The 14,602-nt window shown below is 38.6% G+C and overlaps 1 protein-coding gene across 1 annotated transcript in view; it reads right to left on the bottom strand.

The window, feature by feature from the left end:
- Positions 1-14,602, bottom strand: part of smpd3 (sphingomyelin phosphodiesterase 3) — a 116,860-nt gene that overhangs the window by 69,771 nt on the left and 32,487 nt on the right. The window contains exons 2-3 of the mRNA XM_038286929.1: positions 2,289-3,014; positions 579-830 (exon numbers count right to left, since the gene is read on the bottom strand). Coding sequence (XP_038142857.1) covers positions 579-830; positions 2,289-2,590 — 554 coding nt within the window. The 5' untranslated portion in view covers positions 2,591-3,014. The remainder of the gene's footprint in view (positions 1-578; positions 831-2,288; positions 3,015-14,602) is intronic.

Raw genomic sequence — 14,602 nt, 5'->3', positions numbered from 1 at the left:
CCCGCCCACAAGGTTTGAGTTCGGGGAAGTTCGGTCTGGCTCTGCTCCATAGTAGCGCGAGTATTAAAGCCCACTGTCAGGCGATCCAATCAAATTGACAGGGCGGGCTTTATACGATGATGGACAGATGATCAAGAGTAACGTTATCAACCACGTGACCAAAGCGCGCTTGGGTGACAACAATAATGGCTGCCGCTGGAGAGTTTGGGTGAGTAGATTCTGCTATTAGGTCTGTTCTAGAAGATATCGACAGCAAATTAATTTTAAAAGAGGAACAGAGAAACGCGATCAAGTCTCATCTTCTTATTCTAGGCGTGAAACTGCACGCTTTGATTTTTGTGGACAACAACTATGCCTCGCTTAAGATACGTCACGCACTCCGTTGCTCTTATTGGTTGTAGGTCTATCCAATTGAGTACAGAGGCATTTTTTTTCCTGGTTCGTTCAAAACACGCCCCATAATCACAGCTCTATGGAGCAGTATCAGACTCATATTCTGACTAGAATTGAGTCGGACTACGTCAGGCTAATAATTATATTGATATGGAATCAAATCATTTGAAGAAGAGTCCCCTCACCTGATGGATGTGTTGGTTGGCGAATCAATATAGATTTTAATCTGAGGCCGGCTTGCTCCATTGCGGATTCTCTTGCCCACCTCGCGAGCTCTCCTCTGGGTGTCTGATAAGTTGTTGAACCTGGCCAGGGAGTCCGGGAGGAGACAAACATTGGCACTGCAGAAACAGAAACTTCTGCCTTGTGGCCTCCAATCCGCAGTTCCAGTGCCACCTGGTCCAGCCTGACCTTCCTCTGCCTGGTTCTTATCTGGCCTGGAAACAAATGAAATACAACACAAAGTCTAAAACATGAAATACATTTTGGAAAATAGTTGCCCTTTTTTGCCAAGGGAGATACATTATAAGACTTGCACAGTTCACATCATTTAAAACAGCTGTTTGGGAGTGACATCACCTTCCCACACTTTTAACACTGCAGAATAGACAGCTTGATCACAAGCCAGGGCATTACTACAAAGTCTATTGGGACATGTCAAAACATTTTACAGGATCTGTCAGATATCTGATTAATTTGACACATATAACACAAACTGCTACAAAATCATTTGTGTTACTCAAATGTTGTCGCACTTAACCAATAATAGAATTTAGTCTCTTATGCTTAGCTGCAGACTCTCTGTGTGCACTGATAAAGATTTACTCAGATTCATGTCCTGAAATGCCAGCTAAAAACCCTTTATGTCACATCCAGAACCTGTCCACTTAAATATATTAAATATTTTTAAAAAATATCTCAACAATTACAGTCCCTCTGTGGAGTAATTTCGTGTTCAATATGTGAGCCAAGCAAGCACTTTTCCAAGACAGTGTGCCAGTTGTAAGGAGCTGCCATGCCGAAACCTGAAGGGAGGTTTTGCAAGAAGTTAGACATCTTTTTTAACTAATATGAATTTCATCTAAAAAACACAAACTAGGAGCTATAAGCCCTAAAAATACAGATAACATTTTGTAGCAAGAAGCAGGACACATTTTACACAGAAAGGGGCATATTGTGGGATATTTGATTGCTATTTGAAAAAAGAAATACAAAAGAATAAAATATAATATGAGTCCTTCAGGAGAATTTTTTTAATACTGAATACAAAGTTTGTATATATTAGGTTATCCTGAGCTATCTCTATAGTTATGTTGCTTTAGGCTTAGGCTGCTAGAGGACATAGGGACCACTTTTCATCATTCTGCTTTATTCAATATCCATATCCCATTCTGTTGTTTTTTAGTTTGAACCCTAACTTTATGTTCTCTTTGCTTTTTTTGTCACAGTGTTTTCTTCTGGTCTCTTCCTGATTGGCTTTGACATCATACTGGAGAGAAATATCTGCTTAGATAATAGAGTTGTTTTTTGTGTTTAGTCCTGTTTCTTTCCTAGACATAGGCATCTGTGGAACTAGCTTACCATAACCCCTTCTAACATAGAACGTATTTATGAATCAGTGCTCCTATGTTCTTTTTGTGTGTCTGATAATCAGTGACAAAATGCAATCCTGTGGTTTTCCTTAGATAGAAAACTTTACATATCTGACAGGATGATCTGACTGAATTGTCTTTAGAAAAATGACTTGAGATGAAATTTACTTAAAAATCTTTGTAGCAACTGGTGAGTTCCTGGTGGCCTTATATTGAGAAATTGTGTGCTCTAAACCTAATGAAGATAAGACTAGTACACACCCTTAGAATAAGTATTAAAAAAGTAGCTCATTCAACACTCACCTTTGATATGTGTACAGGTAAGGCTGGCGAACAGCCTGTAGGGGAGCCCAAATGATGAAACCCAGGAGGGCAAAAGGCAGAGATGCGAGGAAGAGTAGCAGATAAAGGGGGGCAGCAATCAGGACACACAGGGTGAGGAAGGAGCAGGGGTCTTGGGAGCGCTGGCGCTTCTCCAGTGAGGTGGCCACACAAGAGGCCAGGAGTCGGTCCAGGAGCCAGTAGGAGGGAAACACCAGGCTCCACGACATGCCATCCAGGAAGTGCAGACAGGCACTGGAGTATGGGGTGGTGTAGAGGACCATCTCTTCCTTTCTTCTTCTGTTCTTTCTCTCTTTTTTTTCTCCACTCTTTCACTTTCCTTTCTCCTCACCCTGCACTCTCTGCCAACACCCACATACACTCAACAATCAACCACAAATCTGTTCAGTGATTACATGAACAGAAGAAAGTAAAAAGCAATCAAAATCCAGTTTACACCCTCCCCCCTCTTTGGAGAAAGGAACACTACATATTTTGAATGATTTTCATCTGCAGGTGGAAGCTTTTCTCAGACTCACTAACCCTCCCTCAGTTATTACACCCTCCACAGGAGGGCTTTAGAAGCATAGGCTGAAGGTAGCTTGTTGCCATTATGAGATCCGCTTCCTTGATGCCAGGTCTATGATTGCAAAGACTCCAATGACCTCCGAAGGGGGCCTCCATTAAACATCATGATTTCCTGCGGCCCTGGAGGAAAGTGAACAAATCAATAAAGAGGGGAGGGAGAGAGGAGGGAAAACAGGGAAGATATCAGTAATTTACCTATTGTATCATTTGCATACAAGGAGTAAATATTCATTTAAGAATGAAAAGCAACAAATATTTTTCCACACATTCTTTAATGGGATAAAATCATTGTGATAATTGTTTTTTTTTTATTTCCACCAGGATGGGTATAGATTACATTCACTTCACTGTATCTCTCCAATTAAACAAAACTAATACTGAATTGAATTAATATTTAGAGATACATTACAGTTAGTTTACAATAAAATGTAACCTGTTCAACATTTCAAGATACAGTGTAATACTAAGATAATGTGTTCCTTATGTATTTTTCATTAAATGTCCAGTTTAGGTTTAAAGACAGACCACTAACAGATTCATTATATGTAACATGTCAGCATATCCTCATTATGACACCTACACAATGTTCTAAAATAAATTAAAAAAAGTTACAGATTTTTTTTTAAAGTCAACCATATGTAACGGCAGTTGGCTTTCTTCCAAAATCAGGCTTGTTTGTTGGATAAAGCAACTTTCTCTGAATAGCCCATCTCTCACACGAACAATAACTATTGAATACTGCCTCTCAGTAATTGTTTCTCTATAAAATCCAACCCTGTTGTACACAGTAATCGATAACGATCCTTCCTATGATGGATAATCCCTATGTTTTGTTCCATGACTGACTAGCAGCCTGTTACTTCTAGCTATCTCGTTGAACAGAAGACAGAGTGTGGCTTGCTGACTCATCAGCACATCAGACTGACATACTGTGGTACAGTAGTAGTTGTTGTATTGTCTGGGGATCAACGTGCAATACTTCCATCTGCAGCCTACTCAAAGTCTGTGTTGTGCTAAACTGAACCTTGCAACACAATATATCAAAGATTGTTTGATATTTGCAGTTTATTTCAGTTCAGTTACAGTAAAATGCACACATTTTGTTAGGGTCTTTGGGGTTTTGCTGTTTTTCTGGTGTGAGTGAGCTTCCTGTTACAGAGAGGATCTTTGCTCATGGCTGAGCCAACTTGTGTTGCTGCACACCTGAGAACATTTCTCAGTCAGGATGATTAGCGTGTATACAAGAAGGCGAAAGATCATCTCTATTCACCGGATGATTACCTCTGCTGGTATTCCAGGCAAACATCTAAACAGGAATATTTTTCTTGCTGAAATGTGTCTTCTCTTGAATCTCTCTCATGGGAACATTGTTATTGTTCCATACAACCAATGAACCTCAGTTCGTCTCCAATCTTCATTGGAAAGGTCTTATCTCTGAGCAGCAGTTCTCAGTCTTCTTCTCCTGCCTGCCTGCTCTCCAGCACAATGTCTACCAGGTAGAAAGCAACTACCAATGCTTTCAGATTCCACTGTCATTCCCCTGGACCTCTGGGTTACAGTCTGCAAAGCCTGCTGAATCAAATTCTACACATCCAAGTGAGCTCTCCTTCATCTCTCAATTAAGTAGATGTATCAGTCATCAGTTGTCATCAACCGAGTGAAAGTGGATCGTGTCATGGATTCCTGTTACAAAGTTCACTAAATTTCAGTCAGTCTACCAGGTCTTTTTTGTTTGATGAGGACTAAATCTAATTTGTGCTCAGCTTTTTGATTGATCCAGCCCTGCAGTGGGCTGATGCAGGCTGATTTAGGGGTGAGTTCTTTTGCTTTAATTAATTGTGGCTGTGAAAAAAAGCTTTATAGATAACAGTTTAGCTAAACAGTTACTTCTTCCTGTTGTATGTCTACCTGAACCACTTCATGACTCAGCTCTAGATGGAAGTCCTCTGCATGCAATCACAGACCGAACAAAATAAATCATTTTTTTCCTGTTTTCTTCACACCAATCTCCCATTGTTTTAGGGTACTCTTGGCTCACACTTCATAATCCTCACCTGAACTGGAAAGACAATAGAGCTCAGTTACGTAATAACCACTATCTGTCAAACTGTCTACAGTCAGCTGTGTCTTCAGCCTTAAAATCTCAAGAACAGGAAACTGTGGTAGACCTCTCCCTGGTTCCACCTGAGTATCATCAGATTAATCTCGTTCTCAGTAAGTCTGAGACTCACCCTCTCCTGCCTCACTGTCCTATGACTGTTCTATTGAGCAACTTCCTGGACCTCCTCTGCCCTACAGTAGTTGGTATAAGCAAAGCCTGACAGGGAGAGTAAGGAGAAGTACATAAATGAGTCGCTAGCTGCTAGAATTATCCGTACCTCTACCTCACCTGTTAGAAAAAGGATGGATCACTAAGACCTTGCATTGATTACAGCCTTAACCAGATCACTGTGAAAAATAAATATCCCCTCCTTCACCAAGTTGGATCTCCAAAATGCCTACCACTGGGTCAGAATCAGAGAATGAGACGAATGGAAGACTGCATTCAAGAACCCCATAGGTCATTTTGAATATCTCATAATAACTTTCGGTCTCACTAAAGCACTTGCAGTTCTCAAATCACTTGTGAATGATGCCCTTAGAGATTTTAAAAATCAGTTTGTATTTGTATAGCTTGATGATATTCTTATTTTCTCCAGGACCTTATCCGAACATAAGATCCATCAGTGCCAAGTTCTCCATGGTATTCTAGAGAAGGAACTTTTTGTCAAAGCTGAGAAGTGTGAGTTTCATGTCACATCAGTCACCAGCCTCCCTGTAGTCCTCTTCAACCATTGCCTATCCCTTAACATCCGAGCTTTCATATTGCCTTGGATTTCGTTACCACTACCACCACTACCACCAAAGGCTTTCACCACCATCCACGCTATAGTCAACTGCTTCTTCAAAGCCTGCCTTCTCATCCCTTATCATCATCTTTCCTCCTTCCTCTAGAGAGCTCTTTACTTTTACCCATCATGGAATGTTTCTTGTGTGATACAAGAGACACCTTTTTATAGGCCATTTTTAGGGAATGAACTGCTGTTATTAATTTGCACTGACAAGGGATAGGATGGATTTCTCATTACTGGGAGATTTTAGCTGGCATCTTGGCTTTCCATACCTTTTTGCACCTACATTTCATCATAAATCTATCTATTTTGATTGATCTGTTTATAAATATGTATATATATATATATATATATATATATATATATATATATATATATATATATATATATATATATATATATATATATATATATATATATATATAATATTCAATAACATTTCTAAGGATATTCAGGTAATGCATAAACAGGGAGACTGTTGCATCCACAACAGGGTTCACTAGTGTTGAGTTGCTTTATCACCAAACCGACTGCATGACATTTAAAGGTATAAAACTCAAAAAGACTGACAAGAGTTTAAAGGTTAAAGAGGGCCAACTGCTAGGAAAGATGTGCTCTGCTGAACTGTGTTTTGTTTGTTGCTTGGCTCTGTGCTCCCAACAGTGTTAAATCCTCCCACCACCCACCACATTTAAAGACTTCTACTCTTTACCACGACTGTTTCCTTACATCCTCTGGAGGACGTTCTCTTTGCTACCAACAGACAGCATAAATAACCAATCCCAGAAAAAACACCCATCAATCAGAACTGATATATCAGCAAGCGCAGACTGTCACTCTTAGCCTTATCAGGGGAAATGCAGCAGTGCATATTTTATACCCCAAAAAGGCCCAGATACGCCGAACCACAAATAGGCAAAAATTAAGTTTGAGAAAAAAAACCTACAGTTTACCCAAAGTAAACTTTAAATTTCACTAACTCACAAGCTCATAGGGATTGACAATAAATGAAAATGGGTCCAATAATGAGAGAAAATAGAGACAAGGTACCCTCAATGAATCAAAGGATGGAGTGTAAAATGATCAACCACCATAAAAAGTAATAAAGTACTCTGTAAAAAATTACACACAGCAAACTAACATAACAAAACATCACTATCCTCTATTATTTAGTTTCCCAGAAGACTGTGGCACACTGAGAGTAACAACAGTCATCTGAAGATACTTAGCACGCTATAATGAACATACATACAATGTAAAAATAGCAATTATAATGTTCTTAGTGAAGATGAAGGCTGAAAAATTGTGATGTTAATTTCAGTATTAATTTGCTGAACTGCCATTGCTGAATCAATAAGCAAACACTTTTTCTGTTGAAAGCTGCTGAAAGTTATGATAAACATATCTGACAAGCACTTTGGATGGATAAACTGTTTTCACTTCCATAATGGACCTTTAACTCCCTAATTATATCTATTAAGCAAAATCATTTCACTTCTCTGAAGTGGCTTTTTAAAGCACTTGATGATTCGTTTTAATTTTCCCTCTGTGTGTAAACAAATTCCAGTTTATATATTTATTTATGTTTGATCATGGGAGTTTTACCTGATTTTATGACCAAACTAAAAAATTACACTTATAAAAATAGAACTTCACAATTAACATAATCAGCAAACAAATTACCAAAAACTAGAAATTATTACCCATTTTGGAACCTTATGTAATTTTATAAAATGATAAAGTTCAGATTATCTAGATCCTATTTTTTATTTCACACTCCAGCTTACGCTTCATAAAGTATTTATTGGCCGTTACAGTTTTGCTGTAAAGATGACAGCAGACAGCTCTGATTGACAGCCTAGATGTCTGGGATAAATCACAGTTGTACATACGACCTTGAAAGCTGTCAGGAGGTTCATCCATAAATCTGCCTCAAAATATTTCCCTTTCAGCCCAAATCAATAATCTCTGTCTAGATGCAAACTGGATAAACTAAGTTCTCTCAATAGTCTATAGATTTTTTTTTCAGCTACTGAAGTATTAAACTTGCGAATTTTATTAACATTTTCACAAAAAAAGCAAAATATGAGTATCAAAGTTGTTTCCATTAGGAGTGATTTTGACACAATTTCGCAATTTAAACAAAAAAAAAACAACAACAACAAAAACCCAATAGAAATTTTCCCCTGTCTCAATACAACATACAAATAAACCACACATAGAAAATATATAGGGGCACGGCATTCTTAAATGCAAACAAAAGAATAAAAAAAAAAGCAGCATGAGAAAGTTATCTAAGAAGAGTGATACATATGTCAATTTACTGATAAAAAAAAAAAAGAATGAAACTAAAATGTGTATACCAAAGTGAGAAATAAAAGCCACAAAATAACTACATACACAAAAAAATAATAAAGGGACCAAATTCAAAATCTATATGGATAAAAAAAACTATAAGCAAAATACTAAACTGGAAACTGGCTTGAAGTTCGTCTCCCTGAAAGAGGACACAGATCCAGCAACAGTTACATACCTTTTTTAATTTATGCGTCTATTTGTATGTCTGCTTCTATCTCCTTGAACCCCAGTCAGCCTTGGCAGATGGCCAGACCTGTTGGTGGTGCTGTGACACAATGATGGTGAACTAGCTAGAAGGAATTTGGGCCTGCGCACTACACTGTACAGTGTCAATGTTGTTGTAATTTTCTTAATCTACAGGCAAGACAATGACAAAACCAAGAGGCCGGAAGTTTTTATATATCTTCACTCTTGGACCAGGTCTCAAAGATGTTTATTTACAGACTAAAAACATTGGTTTCATGTGGATGATACCAGGATTTGATCAAATATTTTTTAACATTTAATATTTTTAAACGTAGGCCTGAGTTTGTCTTAATAAGGGTAAAGCCTAAAATACTTCTAATCCAAAAGAAGAATGTTTATAAATTGACAGAGACCAGATGACAACCATTGTAATTTCCCAATAATGCTGTATGGTAACTAATGAAAATATTCCACAGTTACTCTGAATATAGTATTGCAGGAATTTACCTCCACATTCAATATGTGAACCAGCCTAAAAATCACCACCCTGAACTGGTCGCTCACCCACCTGGAGACCACCGAGAGCACAGTGAGAGTCATGTTCTTTGACTTTTCAACACCATCAGTTCAGAGCTGCTGAGGGGGAAGCTAAAGGACTATAGAGTGGACAGACATCTTGCTGCCTGGAAGCTTATATCCATCATGGACAACACCTTTCACCCTCTGCACCAGTCTGTAGAGGAGCTGAGCACCTCCTTTAGGGAAAAACTTTAAAACCCCGCTTGTAAAAAGGAGCGCTACTGCAGGTCATTCATACCTGCTGCAACCAGACTCTACAATGCAACACTACAACTGCAATAACTTGTGCAATGTACAGGTGCTGGTCATAAAATTAGAATATCATGAAAAAGTAGATTGATTTCAGTAATTCCATTTAAAAAGTGAAACTTGTATATTATATTCATACATTACATACAAACTCATATATTTCAGATGTTTATTTTGTTTAATTTTGATTATTACAAATGACAACAAATGAAAATCTCAAATTCATCATATCAGAAAATTAGAATATTACTGAAGACCAATAAAAACAAAGGATTTATAGAAATGTTGGCCAACTGAAAAGTATGAACATGAAAAGTATGAGCATGTACAGCACTCAGTATTTAGTTGGGCCTCCTTTGGCCTGTATTACTGCAGCAATGCGGCGTGGCATGGAGTCGATCAGTCTGTGGCACTGCTCAGGTGTTATGATAGCCCAGGTTGCTCTAATAGTGGCTTTTAGCTCTTCTGAATTGTTGGGTCTGGTGTATTGCATCTTCTTCTTCACAATACCCCATAGATTTTCTATGGGGTTAAGGTCAGGAGAGTTTGCTGGCCAATTAAGAACAGGGATACCATGGTCCTTCAACCAGGTACTGGTAGCTTTGGCACTGTGTGCAGGTGCCAAGTCCTGTTGGAAAATAAAATCTGCATCTCCAAAAAGTTGGTCAGCTGCAGGAAGCATGAAGTGCTCTAAAACTTCCTGGTATGTGGCTGCGTTGACCCTGGACCTCAGAAAACACAATGGACCAACACCAGCAGATGACATGGCACCCCAAACCATCACTGACTGTGGAAACTTTACACTGGACTTCAAGCAACGTGGATGAAGTGCCTCTCTTCTTTTCCTCCAGACTCTGGGACCTTGATTTCCAAAGGAAATGCAAAATTTACTTTCATCAGAGAACATGACTTTGGACCACTCACCAGCAGTCCAGTCCTGTTTCTCTTTAGCCCAGGCAAGACGCTTCTGACGCTGTCTGTGGTTCAAGAGTGGCTTGACACAAGGAATGCGACAGCAGAAACCCATGTCTTTCATACGTCTGTGTGTGGTGGTTCTTGAAGCACTCACTCCAGCTGCAGTCCACTCTTTGTGAATCTCCCCCACATTTTTGAATGGGTTTTGTTTCACAATCCTCTCCAGGGTGCGGTTATCTCTCTTGCTTGTACACTTTTTTCGACCACATCTTTTCCTTCCCTTCGCCTCTCTATTAATGTGCTTGGACACTGAGCTCTGTGAACAGCCAGCCTCTTTAGCGATGACCTTTTGTGTCTTGCCCTCCTTGTGCAAGGTGTCGATGGTCGTCTTTTGGACAACTGTCAAGTCAGCAGTCTTCCCCATGATTGTGTAGCCTATAGAACTAGACTGAAAGACCATTTAAAGGCTTTTGCAGGCGGTTTGAGTTAATTAGCTGATTAGAGTGTGGCACCAGGGGCCATCAATTTTGAACCTTTTCACAATATTCTAATTTTCTGATATGATGAATTTGAGATTTTCATTTGTTGTCATTTGTAATCATCAAAATTAAACAAAATAAACATCTGAAATATATGAGTTTGTATGTAATGTATGAATATAATATACAAGTTTCACTTTTTAAATGGAATTACTGAAATCAATCTACTTTTTCATGATATTCTAATTTTATGACCAGCACCTGTATAATGTGCAATTTACTATTCAATCTTTGCATCTTCTTTAGGAAGAGTAGACTATTAATAACTGTTTTGTACTGTTTTGTGGTTTATTGTTTCATAACCGTTAAACTGTGCTGGTCAGATAAGCAGTTGAATGAAATACAAGAGTTATAAATTCCCCTGGTTAATTCAGGTGGAAAGCATCACACTAATATATCCCCATGATTTGAGTAATAACATAAAGAAATCAAGCACAAACCAATTCAGTCCATCTATCAGTCTTCTTTCTTACCTTTTACCTTTTAATTTGTTTCTGTGGGGTTTTTTTTTGCAGCGTGTGCCATCAGCTTCTGCAGCGCCACCAACATCAACACACACATGGACCTGCAAAGGCTCGTGACGTCACTCTGCTGACAGCATGCTCCAGGGTCTGCGGTTGTCATGGTGACCTACTCACTTCTCTACTACTGTACAGAAAACACATGCGCACGCACACACAAACAGAGGCACAGTCAGGACAGAGCCTGCCTTAATTCAAACCACACTGAAGCGTTTTACCTCCGCAAGCTCCAAGAGATATCCATGTGATACCCTTTGCTTCGAGGATCCAGTTTTTTTTCACATCTCTTAAGGTGGTCTTTATCAATAGTTCCTTGTGCTGAAAAGTTACATTTTTTGGTCTTCATTTTGACTCTATATATATCTCAATTTCTTCTACTGAATTTATTAGACTTATGGAAAGTTGTCTAAATATTGTATGTATGTGTGTACACTGTAGGTTTCATTACAATCCATATTACATGTCTGCTCCCAGGTGGGTATTTTTAATCAATTAAAACATATGACTTCATGTTTCTGTCTACAACAACAAGTCAATCAGGGCTAAAATAAGACCCATAGGAGCTGATGAGAAGGGCAAGAAATCCCATTGGCACTTAAGACATATCCACTAGGGTGCATAAACTGTCATATTATTCACCATCTGTCAAAGGACAGGTGGGTGTTTATTATCCATAATCGTCCATGACATCACTGCTCCAAACAGATCCACGTAACAGATCCACATATACTTCAGATGAAAGTGTTTTAAGAGGCCTCTCTATTCAAAAAACCTGATGTTAACTACATAAAACAGAGCATATCTTCAGCCACCTTTTTTAAAAGAAACCCTGGTTTGCATATTTTGAGCATTTTCTCCAATCCTCAGTTAAATCTACAAACTCTAATCTTTACAATCACCTCAATATAATATTTAAAGGTCCCTACCTCACTTTTTTAAGGCCATAAAAATCGAGTTCATTCAAACTAGAGTGTTTCCTGTGAAGCTGAATAGCAGCCTGCTTTAGCCATTGTAAACCTAGTTGTGACATGTAAATAAGAACATTGACCTGTTGCAAAAGACAAAAGAGAAACTATAAGGATACACAAGAACCATCTAAGAGCCACTAGAATACAAACCTGACACGAACTAGAAACCTGCTCTGACACCAGTGTCACAAGGCAGCCAGGAAATTCATCTATGATGGTTCTTTCAAAACTGCAAAGCCTGTTTCATACAACACAGACTGAAGGGTTGCCAAGAAATAAGCTTGAAAGAAAGTGAAATTTAAAGTTGCAAATATTGAAAAGCTAAACATATTCTGAAGATCTTTATTTTATTATGATCAGACACAACAAAGATTGGGCTTTTAAGTCACAATGGAAATAAGAATCCCTGGAGGAGACGAGGTGCAGGTTGCAAACCAAATAACAAGATACTTGTTGTAAAGCATGGTTGTGGCTGATTGTTGTTGTGGGGCTATCCTGCTAGCAGTGATACTGCTATACTCCAATAAGAATGGCTTTATGCACAGCTCTACTACTTTCTCAACTTAAGGCAGCTCCTTTATTTCCTGTCTTTCATTGCTGGATGAACTGATTAATCCAGGTGTGTCTGGCCATTGTTGTCATGGTTACTGAGGTCAGGCACACCTGGATTAAAAACAAAAGGGAATCTAGTGTTAAAATCTGTCATGTATTTTCGATTCCATCTTATTCTTTTATGTGATTTTGAAAGCAGATATAAAAGCCAGAATTGTTTTATTATATCCAGAAATGTTTAACTCAACAATTCAAGAGGGAGCTAAGAATGTGACCTTTTGGTATTTATTTATTAATAGATTATAAATGTTACCAACTTTATTTGTTGTCTTTATTAATTCAACTAATGGCCATTTTGGCTTTCCAGATATTTTGACATAATAATTATGAACTTTTATTGATCTCACATAGGATAAATTTACCTGTGCCTTTAACCCATCCCCTTGGGGATCGGTGGGCTGCCATCATGGGGTGCCTGTGAGCAGTGTGGGGTTAAGAGTCTTCCTCAGAGACTCTAAGTGGCAAGCTGTGGGAGTGGGGCTCAAACTTAGAACCTCAGGATTCCAAGCTCTCTGCCCTAACCACTAGACCACCAATCACCTGAAGCAGAGAAAGTGACATCAGCAGCTCTAGGTAGGGGTATAAAAAGCAGCTCTGTTAAAGCAAGGGAGTTGGAGTGAGTCTAAATACATAATTTTAACAGCTTAATCACTCTCCATGTTGGTGTTGCTATCAAGTGTCATTTAATCTCTCAATCAGTCTATCACGATGGCCAGCCCCTCCCCCCACAGTACGTTCCCTGGTTTGCCAGACAGGCCTTTATAAAATAAATGTTTCTAGTATTATATTTTGGAGGAAGTACAATAAGGCTGTTCTTTAAGAAATTAGGGCAAATTATAAAGCATTAATATGTGGTATTATAGGTTTTTTTTATTTACAGAGTAGTTTAGCCTTCATCTTTAGGTATAGAGCAAACACTTTGCCGCCATTGAATCACATTAAAATATTTTCCTTACATTAAATATCTGCAGGCATCTTAACCCATCATGTATTTACACCCCCCTCCTACTTTATCTGCCTCCTTGGTCTGAATAATTGTGGTTATGTAACATGGTTAGGGAAGGCACATAATGCCATCACTACTAGGCTTAGGTAATTCTATCAGGACCTGCTGCCACCTGCTCTGGAGCAATACGGCTGCACTTATAACAACAAACAAACTGGACAAGGCTGAGTCACTGCTGGACAGAGAGCTGGACTTTCTCTGAACAACTGGCAGTACAAATGGTCCAAATTTATGCTAGGATTTATTTATTTAAAAGTTACAAGAAAGCAACATTAGTCATCTGGGCTTTTATTCATCTCATTTGAAGTAAATGGTTCCTTGAACTGACATTAAAGGTATTAGTCCAACTCGTGACCTTTTGTTTCATGTCATCCTCTCCTTCATCTCTCAGTCCGGCTCTCTCCCACAGTTTCTGTCCCTCTTCCCTGCAGCTGATCTAATAAATTGTCCTGCAGGGAAGCACAGCCACACCTCTGCCCTTTATGTAATGCAAAGGTTGCTATTAGAGCCATTAACCTGCTTTTGATTCACGGCCCACATCAGCATGTCATCGGCTGCTTATGACAAGTGCAAGGACTTGTTAGTAGAGCAGCACCTTTGGCTTCTGCAGGGATATTGTTAGGCAGGTCAGCGTGAGGCTGTGATTCAGGGTCATATTTTTCCCCCTCCAAGTTCTGATGTCTCAAATTAATTAAGTCTTTTAGAATAGAAATATTATCTTTGTTATTTTATTTCTTTATTGAAATGCTTTATTTGTACAAAAGACAATAATTAAAAAGACAATGGAGAGAGAAAAATAAAAAAAAAAACGATGGAAAAAGAAAGGAGTTCAAAAGGAGTGGAGAGAAAACAAGCTGTTATTTATTTAATCTATGAAAGACCAA

This window comes from Cyprinodon tularosa, unplaced genomic scaffold, assembly GCF_016077235.1.
Source record: "Cyprinodon tularosa strain WSP-4 unplaced genomic scaffold, ASM1607723v1 ctg232, whole genome shotgun sequence".
In the NCBI taxonomy this organism is placed as follows: domain Eukaryota; kingdom Metazoa; phylum Chordata; class Actinopteri; order Cyprinodontiformes; family Cyprinodontidae; genus Cyprinodon; species Cyprinodon tularosa.
The sequence above is the reverse complement of the archived record's forward strand: the minus strand, read 5'-3'. Positions and strand labels throughout refer to the sequence as shown.